The following is a 20,853-nucleotide window of genomic DNA, read 5'->3' as shown; positions in this document are numbered from 1 at the left end:
GAGAGGCGGGGGGAAACGAAGACGCTATTGGTCGTCCCGAGGACCAAAAGGGAGACTGTTCTGGAACTGGCACATACTCACCCGATGGCAGGACATCTAGGAGCAGCCAACACGATCAAGAGGATCAGAGATCGTTTCCACTGGCCCGGGTTGGATGGAGAAGTTAAGAGGTATTGTCAGGCATGTGACATCTGCCAAAGAACGTCTCCCCAACGACCACCCCCCAGCCCTCTGATACCATTACCCATCATTGAGGTGCCCTTCAACCGCATTGGCATGGACTTGATAGGGCCTTTGCCGAAGTCGGCCCGGGGACATGAACACATCCTTGTCATCCTCGACTACGCCACCAGATATCCAGAAGCGATACCTCTGAGAAAAGCCACGTCATCGGCAATCGCTAAGGAGCTGTTTTTATTGTGCAGCCGAGTAGGAATACCAGCAGAGATACTGACCGACCAGGGCACCCCATTCATGTCCCGGCTGATGGCAGACCTCTGCCGCCTCCTAAAGGTAAAGCAAATAAAAACTTCTGTTTATCATCCACAGACTGATGGCTTGGTGGAGCGCTTCAATAAGACGCTGAAGCAGATGCTCCGCAGGGTGGTGGCAGAGGATGGGCGCGACTGGGACCTCATGATCCCGTACGTGCTTTTCGGGATTAGAGAAGTTCCCCAAGGATCTACAGGCTTCACACCCTTTGAATTGCTGTTCGGCCGCCAACCACGAGGGCTATTGGACGTGGCTCGTCAAGCTTGGGAGCAAGAGCCAGCCCCACAACGGTCAGTGATTGAGCACGTACGGGACATGAGAGGACGAATAGAAAAAGTCATGCCCATCGTCAAACAACATCTGACTGAAGCCCAGCGCGCCCAACAGAGATTATATAACCGGCCCGCCCAACCCAGAGAGTTCCACCCAGGGGACAAAGTAATGATCCTGATACCTACCACCACCTCGAAGTTTTTGGCCTCTTGGAAGGGGCCATATACAGTGGTAGAAAGGGTAGGGCCGGTAAACTATCGAGTCCGTCAGCCGGGACGAAGAAGAGAAGAACAACTTTACCACATCAACTTGATGAAGAAATGGGTTGCAGCTCCAGGTCATCTAGTTGCCTTTTCAGAAGAAACTTCTCCCATTGTCCATATAGGTGAGCAACTCTCACCAAATCAGAAGGCGGAGCTGCAAGCCTTGGTCGGTCAGTTTAGGGATGTGTTCTCAGAGAAACCGGGCCGAACCACCATCATCCAGCACGACATCATCACCCCACTTGGCACCATCGTCCGGCAGAGGCCTTATCGAGTACCAGAAGCTCGCCGGCTGGCTATTAACGACGAGATCCAAAAGATGAGGAAATTGGGAATCATCAAACCATCTCGTAGCCCGTGGTCCAGCCCCATAGTGATGGTCCCCAAACCCGACGGCACCCTCCGTTTCTGCAATGACTTCAGGAAGCTGAACGAAATTTCCAAATTCGACGGGTACCCCATGCCTCGGGTGGACGAGCTGCTGGATCGGCTGGGTGGAGCCCGATTCATATCCACGATCGACCTCACCAAAGGCTACTGGCAATTACCACTAAGTGAAAGCGCCAAGGAGAAAACCGCCTTCTCCACTCCCGGTGGGCACTGGCAATACCGGGTTCTTCCCTTCGGGCTCCACGGGGCTCCAGCAACATTCCAGCGAATGATGGATATCCTGCTGAGACCCCACCAGCCGTATGCAGCAGCATACCTCGACGACCTGATCGTCCACTCCGAGTCATGGGAAGAACATCTATCCCGGTTACGGAGGGTGCTCCTTGATCTTCGTAGGGCTGGGCTCACAGCTAATCCCAAGAAATGCCACCTGGGTCTAGCAGAAGCCAAATACCTCGGTTTCCACATCGGTAGAGGCCTCATACAGCCACAACAGAACAAGATCAGAGCACTACAAGAAACTCCACAACCCACCACAAAGACCCAGGTACGTGCATTTCTGGGGTTACTATAGATGTTTCATTCCCAATTTCTCATCCATAGCCAGCCCGTTGACAGACCTGACCAGAAAGGGGCAGCCAGAGAAGATACAATGGAACAGGGAAGCAGATGGCGCGTTCCAAGCCCTGAAGACGGCACTAACATCCTCTCCGGTACTGCACGCACCTGACTTCGGCTGCCCCTTCATCCTACAGACAGACGCTTCCGACTCGGGCCTGGGCGCGGTCCTCTCCCAGGTCCACGGCGATGAAGAACACCCCATCATGTACGTGAGTCGGAAGCTTACCCCTGCAGAGACCCGATACGCCACAGTGGAAAAAGAGGCCCTGGCGATCAAGTGGGCAATCCTGGAGCTCAGATATTATCTCCTAGGCAGAAGATTTACCCTGGTGACCGACCACGCTCCCCTACAGTGGATGTCAACAGCGAAAAATAACAACGCTCGAGTCACCAGATGGTTCCTGTCGCTCCAGGATTACAATTTCACCGTTCGACATCGGGCCGGGGCCTCCCACGGAAACGCCGACGGGCTCTCAAGGCTATGGTCAGGATGGGCAGGTCTGTCAAACCATTCTACCCCCCCTCTCAATACTCTACCTTTTCTCCGCAGGACACCCAGGACCAGGACGACGCTAAGGGGGGGGGGGGGGGGGGGGGATGTAGCGAGCGATTATATGCCACGTCGCCCTGGTCGCTAATTTCACCCAGCTGGACCTTCATCAAGCCAGGATCGCACACAGCTGGAGGACATCAAGCGGAGAGACATATAAGCCCAACCTACGCCAGGAGAAGATGAGCTTCATTCATTCTATGACTCCCTGTGCTAATGCTTGTCTCTCTGTCTCTCCTTAGCGGACTCCAGCTCGTGACGATCCTTCACCCGACTACTCACTGTCCTTCACCTACTTCCCGGAGCACCAGAGCACCTCACCCTAAAGAAGAGCACCTTTTACAACACCTTCACTTTGTAAATAAAGCACCCTCCGGGGACTTGTCTGTAAACTCATCCTGTTGTGCCGCTGTTTTCCCTCTGCCTCGCTACAGTGTGTAGATGTGTGCATGTGTGTGCAGGTGAGCATGGGTTTGTGTATGTATGCAGATGTGTGTGTGCGTAGGGGTGTGTGTATGCAGGTGCGTGTCTGTGAGTGTGCGTGTGTGTCTGTGTATGCACTGGTGTGAGCGTATGTGCGCGCAGATGTGCTTGTGTGTGTCAGTGTTAGTTTATGTCTGTGCAGATGTGTGTATGCTTGTGTGTACAGATGTGTGCATGTCGGTGCGGGTAAGTGTGTGTGTGTGTGTGTGTATGCAAAGGTGTGCGTGTGTGTGTGTCAATGTTTTTGTGTCTGTGAGTAGGCGTGTGTTTGCAGGTGTGTGTATGCAGGTGTGTGTGTGTCTACATGCAACACACACACACATTTATACATAGAAGAATGTAATGAGTCTCCAGTGTCAGTGTGTATGAAGTTAAATCAGGAGCAACAGACAAACTGAAGTGTGTGAGAGTGTGTGTGTTCTGGAGAGCATCTTATCTCTGAGTGTGTGTGTGTGTGTGTGTGTGTGTGTGTGTGTGTGTGTGCTGCGAGTCATTTATCAAACAGAAGAGCTGCACTATCAGTGTTTGCTTCCCTAATGAGAACAATTAAACGGACACGAGGAAGCTGATCTGAGATAAGTCCTACATTCGGCTCCTCCTTCACACTCGCTGCTATAGTCACGCTGCCAACAGGTCAAACCACAAACCCAAAACTGACACTTAGATCACGCGGGACAGAGAAACACACACACAAAATCACCATGTAAATGTTCAGGTGTCAGAGTAAATACAGTGTAGAGTTTAATTAGGCTGATTTAACATGATAATGACAGTCTTTTGATAACATTTATTGATAAAAAAGAGAGAGGAAGCATTAATTCAACAAACTAATAAACTACTATAAGGTGCACTAGTGTGACAACATAAAGAATCTAAAAAAAATGTATTATAGTCAGGTAATATTTCATTAATAATAATAATAATAATAATAATAAATAATATTTCTTTAAAAGTAGTATCTCTATAAAAAATAAATATATAAATAACACGCACGCACACATGCACACACATGCACACACACGCACGCACGCACGCACGCACGCACGCACGCACGCACACAAACACACACACAGCTTAACATATATGAGTACACCCCCCACAAATCTCTCTGTTAAATTCATATTTTTAACAGGAAGCTCTGCAATATTTTATTAAAGGGACTAAGACAAAAAGAAAATGAAAAGATGAATGAATGAATAGATATACAGTTGAAGTCAAAAATATTCTGCCCCCTTTATGATTTTTTCTTCTTTAAATATTTCCCAAATGATGTTTAACAGAACAAGGAAGTTTTCACAGTATGATTGATAATATTTTATTTTTTTTGGAGAAAGTCTTATTTGTTTTATTTTTGCTACAATAAAAGAAGTTTTTTTTTTTTTAAAAGCCATTTTAAGGTCAAAATTTAACAAACTACTATATATACTAATAAACTACTATAAGGTGCACTAGTGTGACAAAATAGAGAATCTGAAAAAAAATATTATAGTCAAGTAATGTTTTATTAATAATAATAATAAATAATATTTCTTTAAAAGTAGCATCTCCATAAAATAAATATATAAATAAATAACACGCACGCACACATGCACACACATGCACACGCACAAACACACGCTCGCACAAACGCTCACACGCACACGCACGCACGCATGCAGCTTAACATATGAGTACACCTCCACAAATTTCTCTTTGAAATTCATATTTTTAATAGGAAGCTCTGCAATATTTTATTTGTGCACATACATTAGATTAGTCAGTACTGAAGCCAAATCTGGAGCTCATCTAACAAAATAACTTACGATAGCGGTACAAAAACTAGTACAGCCAAATTTATATGTTATGGAAAAATATTAAATACAAATTTAAAAAGAAGGAAAAATCGAGAGAAGCAAAAAAAGAATAATTTGTTGAAATTTTGTAGGTTGCAATTTGTTTTTGCAATATTTTGCTTGAATTTAATTGTATTATCTTTTGATTTCCAAAGATGTTTGGTGGCTAAAATAATATTTTAATAAATATATCCATTTAATAAATCTGTTTTGTCTGATTTCACCAAAATACACTGCCTATATTCACTGAGAAAATTATTATAGCTGAGACAAATATTAATTTTCAAATTAAATGGGCTGTACTCCATTATGCTGAACACTGTTTATATATACATATGCGGTGGCGCAGTGGGTAGTGTTGCCTCACAGCAAGAAAGTTACTGGTTCGAGCCTCGGCTGGGTGAGTTGGCATTTCTGTGTGGAGTTTGCATGTTCTCTCCGTGTTGTCATGGGTTTCCTTCGGGTGCTCCGGTTTCACCCACAAGTCCAAAAGACATGCGGTACAGGTGGATTGAATAGATTAAATTGTTCATAGTGCATGTATGAATGTGAATGGGTGTGTATGGGTGTTTCCCAGTGATGGGTTGCAGCTGGAAGGGCATCTGCTGCATAAAACATATAAGTTGGCGGTTCATTCTGCTGTGGTGACCCCAGATTAATTAAGTCAAAAAGAAAACGAATGAATGAATGAATTAATGAATGAATGAATGAATGAATGAATGAATGAATGAATATAATGTCAGAATTACTGAATGAATGTCAGAATTATTCGGCCCCCTTATGATTTTTTTCTTTTTTACATATTCCCCAAATGATGTTTAACAGAGCAAGGACATTTCACAATATCTAGTCAACATCTAGTCAAATAATACTAACTGTTATTAGAAATCAGTTATTAAAGTTACTATGTTTAGAAATGCGTTGAAAAAATCTGCCAACTATTCCAACATATGTTCTATGCAGTGGATGCTTTTCCAGCCGCAACCCAGTAATGCTAAAGACCCATACGCACTCCTTCACACACAATTTAGTTTATTCAATTCACGTATAGCGCATGTATTTGGACTGTGAGGGAGGTCGGAGCACCCGGAGGAAATCCACGCCAAAACGGAGAGAACATGCAAACTCCACACAGAAATGGCAACTGACCCAGCCGAGGCACGAGCCAGTAACCTTCTTGCTGTGAGGCGACAGCACTACCTCTTGCGCCACAACGTCGCCTATATTATATGTTCATTCATTCATTTTCTTGTCGGCTTAGTCCTTTTATTAATCGGGGTCGCCACAGCGGAATGAACCGCCAACTTATCCAGCAAGTTTTTACGCAGTGGATGCCCTTCCAGCCGCAACCCATCTCTGGGAAATATATTATATGTTATCATGTTATTATATTATATTATATTATATTATATTATATTATATTATATTATATTATATTATATTAATATTATATTATTATTATACTATTATGTTATGTTATGTTATATTATATTATAATTATATTATATTATGTTATATTATATTATATTATATTATATTATATTAATATTATATTATATTATTATTATACTATTATGTTATGTTATGTTATATTATATTATAATTATATTATATTATGTTATATTATATTATATTATATTATATTATATTATATTATATTATATTAATATTAATATTATATTATATTATTATTATACTATTATGTTATGTTATGTTATATTATATTATAATTATATTATATTATATTATATTATATTATATTATATTATATTAATATATTATGTTATATTATTATATTATTATATTATTATTATTATATTATAATTATATTATATTATATTATGTTATATTATATTATTATAATATTATTATTATTATATTATATTAATATTATATTATAATATTATTATATTATTATGTTATGTAATATTATATTATAATTATATTATATTATATTATAATTATGTTATGTTATATTATATTATTATTATATTAAATTATATTATATTATATTATATTATATTATATTATAATTATTATTATTATTATTATATTATGTTATATTATATTATAATTATATTATGTTATGTTATATTATATTATTATCATATTATATTATTATTATATTATATTATGTTATATTATAATTATATTATGTTCTATTATATTATTATTATATTATATTATTATTATATTATATTAGATTATATTAAATTATATTATATTATTATTATTATTATTATATTATGTTATATTATATTATATTATATTATATTATATTATATTATATTATATTATATTATATTATATTATATTATATTATATTATATTATATTAAATTATATTATATTATATTACATTAGCCTAAAATAAACTCTTTCATTATTTGTGTTGGTAAATGAAACATAACCAATTCTGAAACCTGTAATTGAGATTGAAATTCAAACCTTACTATTATTATTATTATTAGTGAAATAATCTTCTAAATCCAGTATCATCCAGCTTTATTAATGTAATGTGAAAGTGAAAGCTGCTCTTCTCTGGCTAGACTGAGGCTCGTGTCGCTTGTTTGCTCAGATCATTTGCATCACTGGGTCAACATTTTCCATCCGCGCCTCTTTAAAATGCGAGCGGATCTGGACGGCAGGAAACAGAAATGTGAAGCCGGTCCATCAACACCGCGCTGGAGCCGCACTGAAATTACTCAGCACATAAATAATCCACAGCGCTGTGACTAAAGCCTGAAGCCCAGGAACACAGCCAGATCCTGGAGACAAACCCCAGAGGAAAAACCTCAGCCCAGACACCGGCAGCACAGAGAGCATTCTGGGAGATCAGCGACAGACTGGCTGCGTTTCTGCTTCCTGATACACCCACACTAGCTGAACTGCACTGTGTGACGCAAACACACACACACAGGACATATAAACACAGACACACACACACACCGCTTAATAGGACATATAGACACAGACACACACACAATGCTTAATAGACACACAGACACAACGCTTAATAGACACACAAAGGACATCTAGACATAGACACACACACACACAAACACACACACAAACACACACACAAACAAACACACACACACACACACACTGAGGACATAAATACACAGACATATAAAGAGCGCATAACAGACAAACACACACACACACACACACACAAACACACACACACACACACACACACAAACACGCTTTAATGGACATACACAGGACATATAGACGCAGACATACACAGCTTAATAGACAGACACACGACATATAGACAGACACACACACACCGCTTGACACACATAGACACACAAGCACACACAACGCTTATTAGACACACACAATGCTTAATACACACACTGGACATATAGACACATACATACACACACACACACACACACACACACACACACACACACACAAAAGCACACACAACGCTTAATAGACACAAACATTATGCCTAATAGACACACACTGGACATATAGACACAGACACACACACCGCTTAACACACATAGACACACAAGCACACACAACGCTTATTAGACACACACAATGCTTAATACTCACACTGGACATATAGACACACACACACACACACACACACACGCACACGCACACACGCACACACGCACGCACACACAGCATGCACGCACGCACACACACACAACGCTTAATAGACACAAACATTATGCCTAATAGACACACACTGGACATATAGACAAAGACACACACAACGCTTGACACACATAGACACACAACGATTATTAGACACACACAATGCTTAATAGACACACACGACATATAGACACAGACACACACAATGCTTGACACACAACACTTAATAGACACAAACATAATGCCTAATAGACATACACACACACACACACACACACACACACACACACACACACACACACACACACACACACACACACACACACACACACACACACACACACACACACACACACAATCGTTTAATAGACAAACACAGGACAAATAGACACAGACACACATACATAACGCTTGACACACACAATGCTTTATAGACAAACATATAGACAGACACACACAATGCTTGACACACAGACACACAAGCACACACAAGGCTTAATAGACACACATAGGACATATATATTCACTGACACACACAACATATAACCACATACACACAAATTGAGGATATAAATACAAAGACATACATAGAGTGCCTAACAAACACACACAGGACGTAAAAACAAAGACACACTGCGTCATGCACACACAGTGCATACACACTGCATACACACAGACACACAAACAACGCATAACTGGCACACACAAATGATCTATAGACACAGATGCATACACACAGGAGATATAGACAAAGACACACACACACACACACACACACACACACACACACACACACACACACACACACACACACACACACACACACACACACACACACACACACACACACACATACATACATACATACATAATGCATAACAGGCCCACTCAGGCAGGACATACTGTAAAACATGTTATTCATTTTCCCTTAGTCCAGTTATTAATCAGGGGTCACCACAGTGAAATGAACCGCCAACCTATCCAGGGTATGTTTTACGCAGCAGATGCCTTTCCAGCCACAACCCAGTACTGGGAAACACCCATACACTACGGCCAATTTAGTTCATCATTTCACCTACAGCACACGTGTTTGGACTGTTGGGGGAAACCAGAGCACTCGGAGGAAACCCACACCAACACGGGGAGAACATGCAAACTCCACACAGAAATGCCAGCTGACCTGGCCTGGATTCAAACCAGTGACCTACTTGTTGTGAGGCGATCGTGCTACCTACTGTGCCACCGTGTCGCCCCCAAAACATGCCATATACACTGTAAAATCTAGTAAATCATATTTAAAAATCTGGCATTCAAGAATAATTTGTTTTCCTAATGAATTGGCATTTTAATATAATATTAATGCTATTTATTTACAAATAATTGTACATTTTATTTTAAAATATTGAGGAAGAATCAAGTTAAAATGATTTATTTGTGGTTGCTTAAATGCAGATTACTGAAAATCCTCAAATTATCTTAATCCTCGTGGTAGATCATCTAATAATCTCTGCATGTTTGTTTTTTAAAGAAATAAATGTGATTTTTAAACCTTTTCCTTACAGATTCTGGTTAAAGCTGCTGTAGGTGATTGTATACCAATAGTAATGACTAAAGTAAATGATCTAAATCTGTTATACAACACAGGCTCATTCTAAAAAACGTAGTCCCGAGGACGTTTCTGGAGACCGCAAATTACATAGCCGGAGGTACATATGGATGCATTTAATTTTTTTAAGTGAACGCTACGAGGCGGTATGACGCCGTTTCTTTTGGAGCTTATCGGCTGACCGTTTACCTCCGTGTGGAGGGCTTTCCCGCCGCAACCAGTTTGTCCAGCTAGCTCGTCGTGTACGTCAGCGGACTTGAGGTGCAGAGAGGAGTTGACCACAATGATGACGACCGAGTTCGAGTCCATGAAAGAGAGGTTCCAGAAATCAAGTAAGACAAAAAAGGAATCCAAAAAAATAAACAACAACAGGGTGAGAATGTGGTAAAATCTGAAAATGTGGTCTTTTTCTGGACGGCTTTTGTAAACCGTTCGTTGGGTTTAGGGAAGCAAGCAGGCGGGAGGGTCAATCGGTAAAATTGGTTGGGTTTAGGGAAGGAGGAGGGTGGGTCAGTCTATTGGCCGGTTGCCCAGTCAATCATTCAGTCGGTCGACAGCGGCCTCTGGTGGGCGCAAACGGCACTTGCAAGAGGCATTTGAGGTGCGAAAAAGCGCACACAGCAGCCTCTCGCGGATTCGCCATTTGTGCATTCATGTTAATGCAAAAGAGAAACCGCGATAAAAAAACAAATGCCGAATCTACACTTTTTAAAATCCTGAATGAATATTTTAGTTAGTTTTGCACGCCGGAGGAAGGACGACACCATGGCTGAGGTATTTCTGTTAGACAGGTAATGTTCTGTTTTAAAACTATTTTAGTTACTCAAAGCTGATGTAGATTGTGTAGTTGTTACGAATGGGTTATATGCACAGAAGTGTTGTTCAGCCACTGAAATCTCCCAGTAAAAGATGTATGTGACTATTTTGAGATTAATAAGGGTCTTTTACAGCATCGGTAATGTAGATTTGTATTTAGTTTAACAACAAAACATCAGTAAATAGCGCTATTCCGCCTAGCCTGCTTTACTGCGCTGAAGTTTCTTTTATATTCACATTGGTTCAGTTTTGAACAATTACAGCCTGTGACGCACTCCCTATATTGTTTACCGCTACTCTGAATATTCACTCTGAAATAGCACGTAAGTATGGCTTAGTAATAAGTGTAATTCCTGCACCAGCCGGCTAAATACTATACAGTAGCCTCTTAAGGACAAAATGTGTGAGAGAGTGAGACCAGCGATCCGTGCATGCATGAATATTGCACATAACCACAAGTTTTGCTTGCTACACAACTGAAACCAGCTGATATAATACAAATTTTCATTCAGAATTGTAGTATTATAAAGTATTATAAAGCTTTCTAACTGGTGAATGACATGATCTAGTGCAGGGGTGGCCAACCCTGTTCCTGGAGAGCCACCTTCCTGCAGATTTCAGTTGCTACCCATATCAAACACGCCTGAACCAATTAATTAGGACCTGAACACCACGTGATAATTACAGGCAGGTGTGTTTGATATGGGTAGCAACTGAAATCTGCAGGAAGGTGGCTCTCCAGGAACAGGGTTGGCCACCCCTGATCTAGTGGGTTGTCTACTGTCATCTTTATGATGTGTGATTGTGATTTCAGAAGCCGTTAATTTGGGCGGCAGGAAAGGGACTGTGTTTTCAAAACTATTATGCTAACAGATCACATTTTGGAAGATCCCTTACTGCACCTTTAACATAATTGCAAACACAGAGGTGTTCTTTCATTATCCCAGGTATAGAAAGCAATTTTCGAGATTTGTCTGAAGTAAAAGTTCAATACATCAATAACAACAATGCTATATTCTGACTTTGAGGAATATTACACACAAAACACAAACTGCACATATTTTAAGCTACATGAATCAAAGAGCAAAGCATAAATGTACATACCTTTGCATTTGTTTGTGGTTTTGTCTAAGATGGCCTTGGTTGATACAATTTTTCCATACCTACAACAAGAAGAAAGAGAGATGTGCTGAGAATTTTAAAACAGACACACACACACACGAAATCTGCTCTGAATGCAGATTTATACAGTTAAAGTGGACATATTGTGCAAAAATCACTTTTATTAAGGGGGTTAAGTACAGATGTGTGGCAGCAGTGCATGAATATAACCAGCTTCTAATGGTAAAAGTATATTTATTATATATTATATAATCAGACTTGATAAAAACAATCTTCAGAAACACTTTAACTGACATTCTCCCTTTGTATGTGTCATCAGAAGGGGAAAGCCCCGCCCACTAGTGACCATCTCTCCCTCATTAGCATTTTTTTCTCCATAGGTCTTGTTTTTGAATCCGCCACTATGCTAACACACAGGCAGGTGTAGCCCCGCCTTCTTTTACAAAAGAGCACAATCTCATTTGAATTTAAATTTCTCAGATCTAAAACAGATCCAAAGCCAAAGGAAGGTTGTAGAGCTGCACAATTAATCGAAAAAAGATCGCAATCTCGATTCAATCCCCTAGACGATCTTAATAAAGCATTTCTATGATTCTGTCAATTCTATTTTCAAGTTCAGGAGAGAAGCAAAGGCGGCTGCACGAGTCTTTTCATAGTTTCACATACATTGCTCAGCGACATAGACACCTCCAAATGATGTTAAAAGAGTTACATACTGTATTTATAAGGTATAATTCACCTAAAAATGTCATTTTTTGTCTTCATGTTAGGATTTATTTATTTATTAAATAAATAAATAAATGTAATTATTTATTCGCGGCCACTTTGTGACACTTATTAAATGTGTGTGTTTGTGGGACAGTACAGTAGGCCACGTGTGTGTGCCAAACATTTAGGTGAACTACATTTGTTTGGGCTGGTTGTATATTTGTAAGAAAGAGAAAATGTTGACTTTAGCGATGACGAGGCTTCATTTAAATGGCAGAAGATGCCGTCTGACAAGGGGAAAATGGCTCACAGCAGCTTCTTAAGGCTCCTACACACCGGGACGTTTTTAGTTTGCGTTTATCGGCAGCGTTTTTCGAGACTTTTTATATGCATAGATAAAATTTCGGGCGCATACTCGACCAAAATGGTCGCAATTTCGAGCTCTGACATATATAAATTGTGTGGAACCCTGCATTTTTTTTACAGTGCAATACCTAAACACAACTATTAACTTAATAGCTATTAACCACTTAAACTCTGCGGACCCGGTACCGGGTCCGTGACGTCATCGACTTTCGCTTTCAGATTTAAAGGGCTAGAGTTGCATCAGACCCCCGTAAGTGGTTTCGTTTGAAAGTGTAGAATCTATATTTTATGCACATATGCATTACTTTGGTTTTTATTCTACTCTATAAACGTTATTTACACTTAAATACACAGTATTTTACATACCCACATGTACAAGTTATAGCTCAAATGTAAGCTCTTGCCGGTGCTCATACAGTTCTAGCATTCTTTTACTGAATTATATTCATATGCCAAACAGTTGTTGAATGAATTGTGGTGTTTCCATGGCGAAGAAATGTAAACAATAAATTGATGATCAATAAGCAGCCCCAGATAGCACAGACAGCTGTCATCTCTTACCTTATGCTGTTTTATATGTCTGATGTGGTCCAAACACAGTGAATTATGTTTGATCAAACAAAAGAATAGTGAAATATGTAAACAAGGATCGGTCTCTGTGGCTTGTACAGCACCTCTCATCAGTTGGAATACAATAACTTTTGCATAGATTATGGTGGAGACATTTCTTTTTTCCTATGATTACAGACATGTGCAGGAACCACCAAAATTAATTACAGCACACTAGACCACACAGAACCTAAAAGGTACACTTTCAATTTTTTCAGTTTTGACTTTTTTTTTTAGGTGTTTATTATAACACAGACAGCATATACAGTTATTTTAAACACTTTCAATAGTGTATTATGAAGGGTTTTCTTTAAAATGATACCAAATTTTTGCATTTACACCTCTGCATGTGGATTTGGGAAGCTTTTAAATTTGGGTAGGCAAAATCCAGGCAGAAATCCCCAAATAGCAGCAGAGTTTAAGTGGTTAATAATTAGAAGTTTATTAAGAGCTAAAAAGTTATAATTAATGGTTCATTATTTGTACTTTAAAATAAAGTGTGATCGAAATGTTTTGCCACAGCACAATCACATCTAAAAGATTGTCAAAAGCTAAAAATAACCCATTAGTTACAATGCATTTCTGCAGCACAAAGTCATTTTTGGGTGAAGTACTCCATTTGGACATCTATCTGACACACTGAAAATGTAAAAGAAGCGAAACACGGCTTGGTCTTATTACTCCGCTATATTCCTGAGGCAGAAATCCGCTCTGCGGGAGGAGAACAGAGCGAGTCCTTGGGGGGAAACTGTGATTGATTTATGAGGAGGTTATAAAAGCTGCAGTGAAACGCTGTAAGGCACATGTGAGCGCAAACATGACCTTTGACCTCAGTGGCACCAGTACGACCTCGAGAGTTCCTTCACTGACAAGAACTGGGGGAAAAAGTAAGAGTCATTAAGCTGCTTCAATTAATAAGCAAATAGAAAAGCCTTCCAGAGATTTGAAATCCAATTACAGCAAATGAGTCCTAAAGCCTGTCGCCGTGACCCGCTGTTCTGCTTCTCACGGGGGGATGAAGGCTTTCTGCCAATTGACCTAAAATATTAATCAATTACGAGGATCTCGCCTCTTCCTCCTGCCTCCCGTCAGTCTCTTCCTGGGCGGATTAAGGAAGTGGTGCTATAAATTAAAGGTTTGGAGGTGTCGGGTGGCGGAAAATGAAAGCGGCTCAATCCTTTCAGCATGTGCATCCGAATATGTGTACCAATTTATTCTGCTTTTTAAGAGCTGTTTTTCTAAAATATCTGTTTTGAAAATCATTAATTCAATGTGTATATACTTACATACACATACACTCACTGGCCATTTTATTAGGTACACCTTATAGTAACAGGTTGGACCCCGTTTTGCCCTCAGAACTGCCTTAATCCTTCGTGGCATAGATTCAACAAGGTACTGGAAATACTCCTCAGAGATTTTGCTTCATATTGACATGATAGCATCACACAGATTTGTCGGCTGCACATGATGTGAATCTCCCCTTCCACCACATGCCAAAGGTGCTCTGTTGAATTGAGTTCTGGTGACTGTGGAGGCCATTTGAGTACAGTAAACTCATTGTCATGTTCAAGAAATCAGTCTGAGATGATTCACGCTTTATGACATATACTCAATTAGGGTGTGGTGTTGACACGATGCTCAATTGGTACTAATGAGCTCAAAGTGTGCAAGAAAATATCCCCCACACCATTACACCAACACCACTAGCCTGAACCATTGATACAAGGAAGGATGGAGCTATGTTGACACCAAATTCTGACCCGACCATCCGAATGTTGCAACAGAAATTGAGACTCCTCAGACCAGGCAACGTTTTTCCAAATCTTCCAATTTTCTTCCTCATTCTGATGCTCGGTTTGAACTGCAGCAGATCATCTTGACTATGTCGACATGTCAAAATGCATTGAGTTGCTGCCATGTGATTGGCTGATTAGAAATTTGCGATAACAAGTAGTTGGGCAGGTGTACCTAATAAAGTAGCCGGTGACTGTATATCCATTATACATGTATATAACATTAATGCACATCAGTAACTTGCCAGTAACTTTATGTACGTTCCTGTAAAAAAAACTTTGTAAATATTTGAAATTGGAGAACTGCAATAAACTATCGGGAACAACTGTGGTCAGAATCAAAGTTCACAGGACTCATCTCAAGCGGTTGACTTCAACATTAGCGTAAAGTTGACTTGATTTCATCTCTCCTCAACATTTACACCATCAAAAATGCACCTTGCCACCAGCTCTCATTGAAAATGAATGACTTTCAGCTACTTTGACGCTCTCACCGCTTTCGTTATTCAGCTAAGGCTGCATTTACACTGCAGATCTTGATGGTCAAATCTGATTTTGTGACTCTATCTGATTTTTTTTGATGACCTGCTTACATCATCATTTTAAAGTGACTTGCACCCGGTTGTCTGCATTTACACTGCACAAGGCAAAGGTGCATTAACCAGAGAAAAAAAACAAAACAAAACAAAACAAAAAACAAAAAAAAAAACGAGCGGGCGCTGACTAACAGCTGATAATAAAAGAGCGCTCTTTTCTTCATTCCTGCCTGAAGGAGGGTGTCTGTTGCAAGACCCGAAACACCCTGTGAGTCCAGGAAACAACACTGATGATGTGTCAAAGGCTGTGCATCAGAAGATGCTTCTGTAACCCACATTAGATCGTTATGATAACATAATACTGTATACGCCTTCAGTGATTTCCTGAAGATAAATACCTAAAGATAGCACAACTGGAATAACTACAGCGGTCGCGATCGTCTGATCTCTGATGATAATGACATATGATGACGTGTGCAGGTGGTGTAGTGCTGTCCCATTTCTTAGGGTTAAATTTTAAAGCCCTTCCCCTTAGCCCTTGGTTTTAAGGGCCAAGGGGAAGGAAAAGGAGAAGGGGTACAAAATAGAATTGGGATTGGGCCTAAATGCAGCCAAAGTCAAGTGAATCCTTTAAACTGATCAAAAGAGTCAGTGAAGGCAATTGCAATAATGCAAACAATTGTTATTGAAAAGCTGAAACTCTACGGACACATTCTGGAGACACCAAAAACAAAAGGGGTAAAAGAGGTCAAATTGGAGTTGTTTACCCAGTTAAACTCTGCTGCTATTTTAGGATTTCCGCCTGGATTTTGCCTACCCAAATTTAAAAGCTTCCCAAATGCACATGCAGAGGTGTAAATGCAAAAATTTGGTATCATTTTAAAAAAAAACCTTTGAATTTTCATAATAAACTACTCAAAATGTGTTTAAAATATCTGTATATGTTGTCTTTGTTATAATAAACACCTAAAAAGAGGCGGTTTTGTATTTTTTTTTATAAACTCAAATTTGAAAGTGTACCTTTTAGGTTCTGTGTGGTCTAGCTTGCTGTAATTTATTTTGGTGGTTCCTGCACATGTCTGTAATCATAGGAAAAAAGAAAAATGTCTCCACCATAATCTATGCTAAAGTTATTGTATTCCAACTGATGAGAGGTGCTGTACATGCCACAGGTACCGATCATTGTTTTCATATTTCACTATTCTTTTGTCTGATTAAACATAATTCACTGTGTTTGGACCACGTCAGACATATAAAAGGATTACTTATGCACATCACCTCAAAAACAGAGGAGAATGGCCCTGAAGGGCACAGCATAAGGTAAGAGATGACAGCTGTCTGTGCTATCTGGGGCTGCTTATTGATCATCAATGTATTGTTTTCACTTCTGCGCCATGGAAACACCGCGATTTATTCGGCAACTGTTTGATATGTGAATATAATTCAGTAAAAAGAATGCTAGAACTGTATGAGCACCAGCAAGAGCTTTCATTTGAGCTATAACTTGTACATGTGTCATATGAAAAATTATGAAAATGAACCAATGTTCAAAACCCAGCTTGGGTATTCAAAATACTGTGTATTTAAGAGTAAACAACTTTTGTACAGTAAAATAAAAACCAAGTCATGCATATGTGCATAAAATATAGATTCTACACTTTCAAACGAAACTACATAAGGGGGTCTGGTGCAACGCTAGCCCTTTAAATCTTAAGGTGAAAGTCGATGATGTCACAGACCCGGTAACATCCAAGTAAACACGTCGCATTATTGATTTGCATTTAAACCAGTAGACTCATTTCAATAAAATTAAGTCTGACGTAAAAAAGTAGATCAATTTAATTCATTTAGTAGTGAAGAACTCATTCAAACTGATCAAAAGTGACAGTGAAGACTGTAAGAAAATGCTTACTGTCCATCAAAACAAAAATAACTTAAAATTGTAAGTAAAATGTTCATAAGAAAAGGTAATACTAATAAATAAGTAAATAACGCTGCTGAAAGAGGCAGCTTGGCAGGTTCTACAGCGTTATGAAAAGTTGACAAATGCCATAGATTCATTTTGGGTGTCCACAGAGTCTGCACAACAGCGTTTATGGGTCGTTTTATGCGCTTCATCTTCTGGTTTACCGGAAAACGACGAGGCCATCAGGAGCAAAACCCGTCCTAATAGGCCGGCTCTCCATTAGCTTCCGCTGAAAATCCATTTCAATTGAATTTTAGCATGCAGACGGTGGAGGAGAGGCCGAGAGACGGATTGAATGTCGTTTCTGAGAGGAAAGCGGCCCAGAGAACAATGTGACTGCTGTTTCACCTGCCATTTCAACCCCAGTCTTGATCCCATTATGGAGGCTGACGGCAGCTCCAGTTTCCCTCCACCAGAAGCCTATTGATCTCCATAGCAAGAGCTGCTTCATAACTCAGCTTGAGCAAACATCACAGGCCTTCTCTGCTCTCTGCAGTCTTTGTTTTGTGTAATATATTATTATGACGGCATCAAATATTCTTGTTGCGATTCATTTCTGAAGCTTTTATATGATATTATCATAATATTGAAGGTGCAAAAACTTTGCTTTAACTGATATAATAAAAAGAAAATACTGTACTCATTTAGGTTAAAACTAAAGGTCAGTGTTTTGTTATTATTTATTAGTTTTTTTCTGTATTTATTTATTTTGCTTTATATACAGTTGAAGTCAGAATTATTCTGCCCCCCTTGACTTTTTTGTTCCTTTTTAAATATTTCCCAAATGATGTTTAACAGAGCGAGGAAATTTTCACAGTATGTCCGATAATATTTTTTCTTCTGGAGAAAGTCTTAGGGTGCTTTCACACTGTGAATTCAGTTGTTCCGAAACAGGGATTAAAATTGTTACATTGTTGCTCTTTGCTCTTGGTGCGGTTCGCTTCCACACTGCAAAGTATCTAAACGGACCAAAAGAGATAAAACAAGTCACGTGCGAGTAAACTCTCCTCACATTGGTCAGTTTCACGGTTTAATTTGGCATCCTGGAATATCTGTGCATTTGCGTGACACCCCCGAAACTTCCGGGAGATTTGGGATGTCTGTTGAATGACCTCCCGCCCTACTAATAATACTCTTCATATAGCCGTATGCCTATTACATATCCAAAAAACACTGTGATATAGCCGGGCTCGGATCGTATTGCTTTCTCACAACAATTGATCTCAGTGTTTCTCAGTGTTCAAGTGCATAAACAGTGAAAACTGAGAAATTGGAAACAACTATCCAATAATCACAGCCAAGCATCTAAAATATGTCTTATGTTTAATGTACAGTTACAGCAGGTTTTTAGGTTGATGATAAGATATCACAACATTGTGGAAACACAATCAATCAATCAATCAATCAATCAATCAATCAATCAACCAACCAACCAACCAACCAACCAACCAACCAACCAACCAACCAACCAATCAATCAATCAATCTAGATAAAGTCATTTGTTTCATAGATGTAACGTAGAAATGTTCAGAAATTTGCAGTTCATGTTCACTTAAATTAAATGTTCATTGTGCACACATTCTGTAGTGCATTTGCCGATTTTGTGTGTTATTTACTGAATGCTGTTAAAACTATGTTACTGCAAACATTTCATCTCTGCACCTGCACTTCACTTAAAAATAAATAAAATTAAAAATCGCTAAAATGAGTATAACAACAAATATTATACAACTTTTAAATTCTAGTATAATTTTTTTTTATAGACCAGTGCTTCCCACACATTGACTTTACTTGGGCGGGCCGCCCAGGTATATTAACTGCCGCACAAGTATATATTAGTGACATGTTTTTTTTTTTTTTTACTTATATTATCATCATCATCATCCTTTTACAATTTTTTTTGTATTGGCCTAATATAAACAAACATCCGTGAGCGATTAAGTAGTGGAAAATCTTCTCTCCTATACCTGTTTCATACTGCTCTTTCTGTGTGCGCACTGCCAACGCACAGACTCTTAACCCCACAGAGACCCGCACCTTTTTGCGTCTGGCTGGCATTTCTAAATCTACTAAAATGTCTGGGATTTGCTTTTGCTTTGGTTTTCTAAGCTGTCGTTAATTTTATGCGCACAGCCCAGAGAGCGAGAGAGACATTACATAATTAATTCTTCAATCTAAACGACTTTAATTCTAAACTTTCTAAATGAAATTACATCTAAACTGGCTCCAGAATATTTGTACACCATTAGAGACGGCTAATACACTAATTTGTCTATAATGTACTTTTATTCTTATTATACTTTTTAGAGATATTGTCTATTTATTCCTTTTTTCTGTCATTCATTTCTCATTTGCTGTATATTTTATTAGTTTGATGGTGTCAATGTGTTGCATATTTTATACATATCTAAAATGCTTTGGCAATACTGTGCAAAATGTCATGCCAATAAAGCAACTTGAACTTGACTGAGAGATGGAGAGGAGCAGGTTTTACCTGTCAGTGGGTGCACATGGCTCCTGAATAGCATAAAAGAGAAATAGTGGATTTTGTAAATTTACTTCAATCTTTTTTTTACTTTAAAAGAGATAATAATACAATATAGTGTTAAAAAATAAATTATGTTTTGTTAGTCACATCCTATTATGTGCTGTGGGTAAAAATGTGTTTCAATCCAGCCACCGCCGCAAGTATTTTTCTAACCTGTGAGAAAAAAAATTTCAAGAAAATAAATATTTAAGTTGCTTTAACTTATTTTAATAAGTTAATCAGGTTTCAACTAAGAGTTTTAAAAGATATACAA

The 20,853-nt window shown here is 39.1% G+C and overlaps 1 protein-coding gene across 5 annotated transcripts in view; it reads right to left on the bottom strand.

Annotated features, from left to right (window-relative positions):
• Positions 1-20,853, bottom strand: part of rbms1b (RNA binding motif, single stranded interacting protein 1b) — a 447,127-nt gene that overhangs the window by 47,935 nt on the left and 378,339 nt on the right. For all 5 annotated transcript variants that reach the window (XM_073913292.1, XM_073913289.1, XM_073913288.1 and 2 more), the window contains exon 3: positions 12,054-12,112. In XM_073913292.1, the coding sequence (XP_073769393.1) occupies positions 12,054-12,112 (59 nt within the window). The remainder of the gene's footprint in view (positions 1-12,053; positions 12,113-20,853) is intronic.

The sequence above is a fragment of the Danio rerio genome, chromosome 9, assembly GCF_049306965.1.
Source record: "Danio rerio strain Tuebingen ecotype United States chromosome 9, GRCz12tu, whole genome shotgun sequence".
Lineage (NCBI taxonomy): Eukaryota > Metazoa > Chordata > Actinopteri > Cypriniformes > Danionidae > Danio > Danio rerio.
This window is presented reverse-complemented; position numbering and strand designations above follow the sequence as displayed.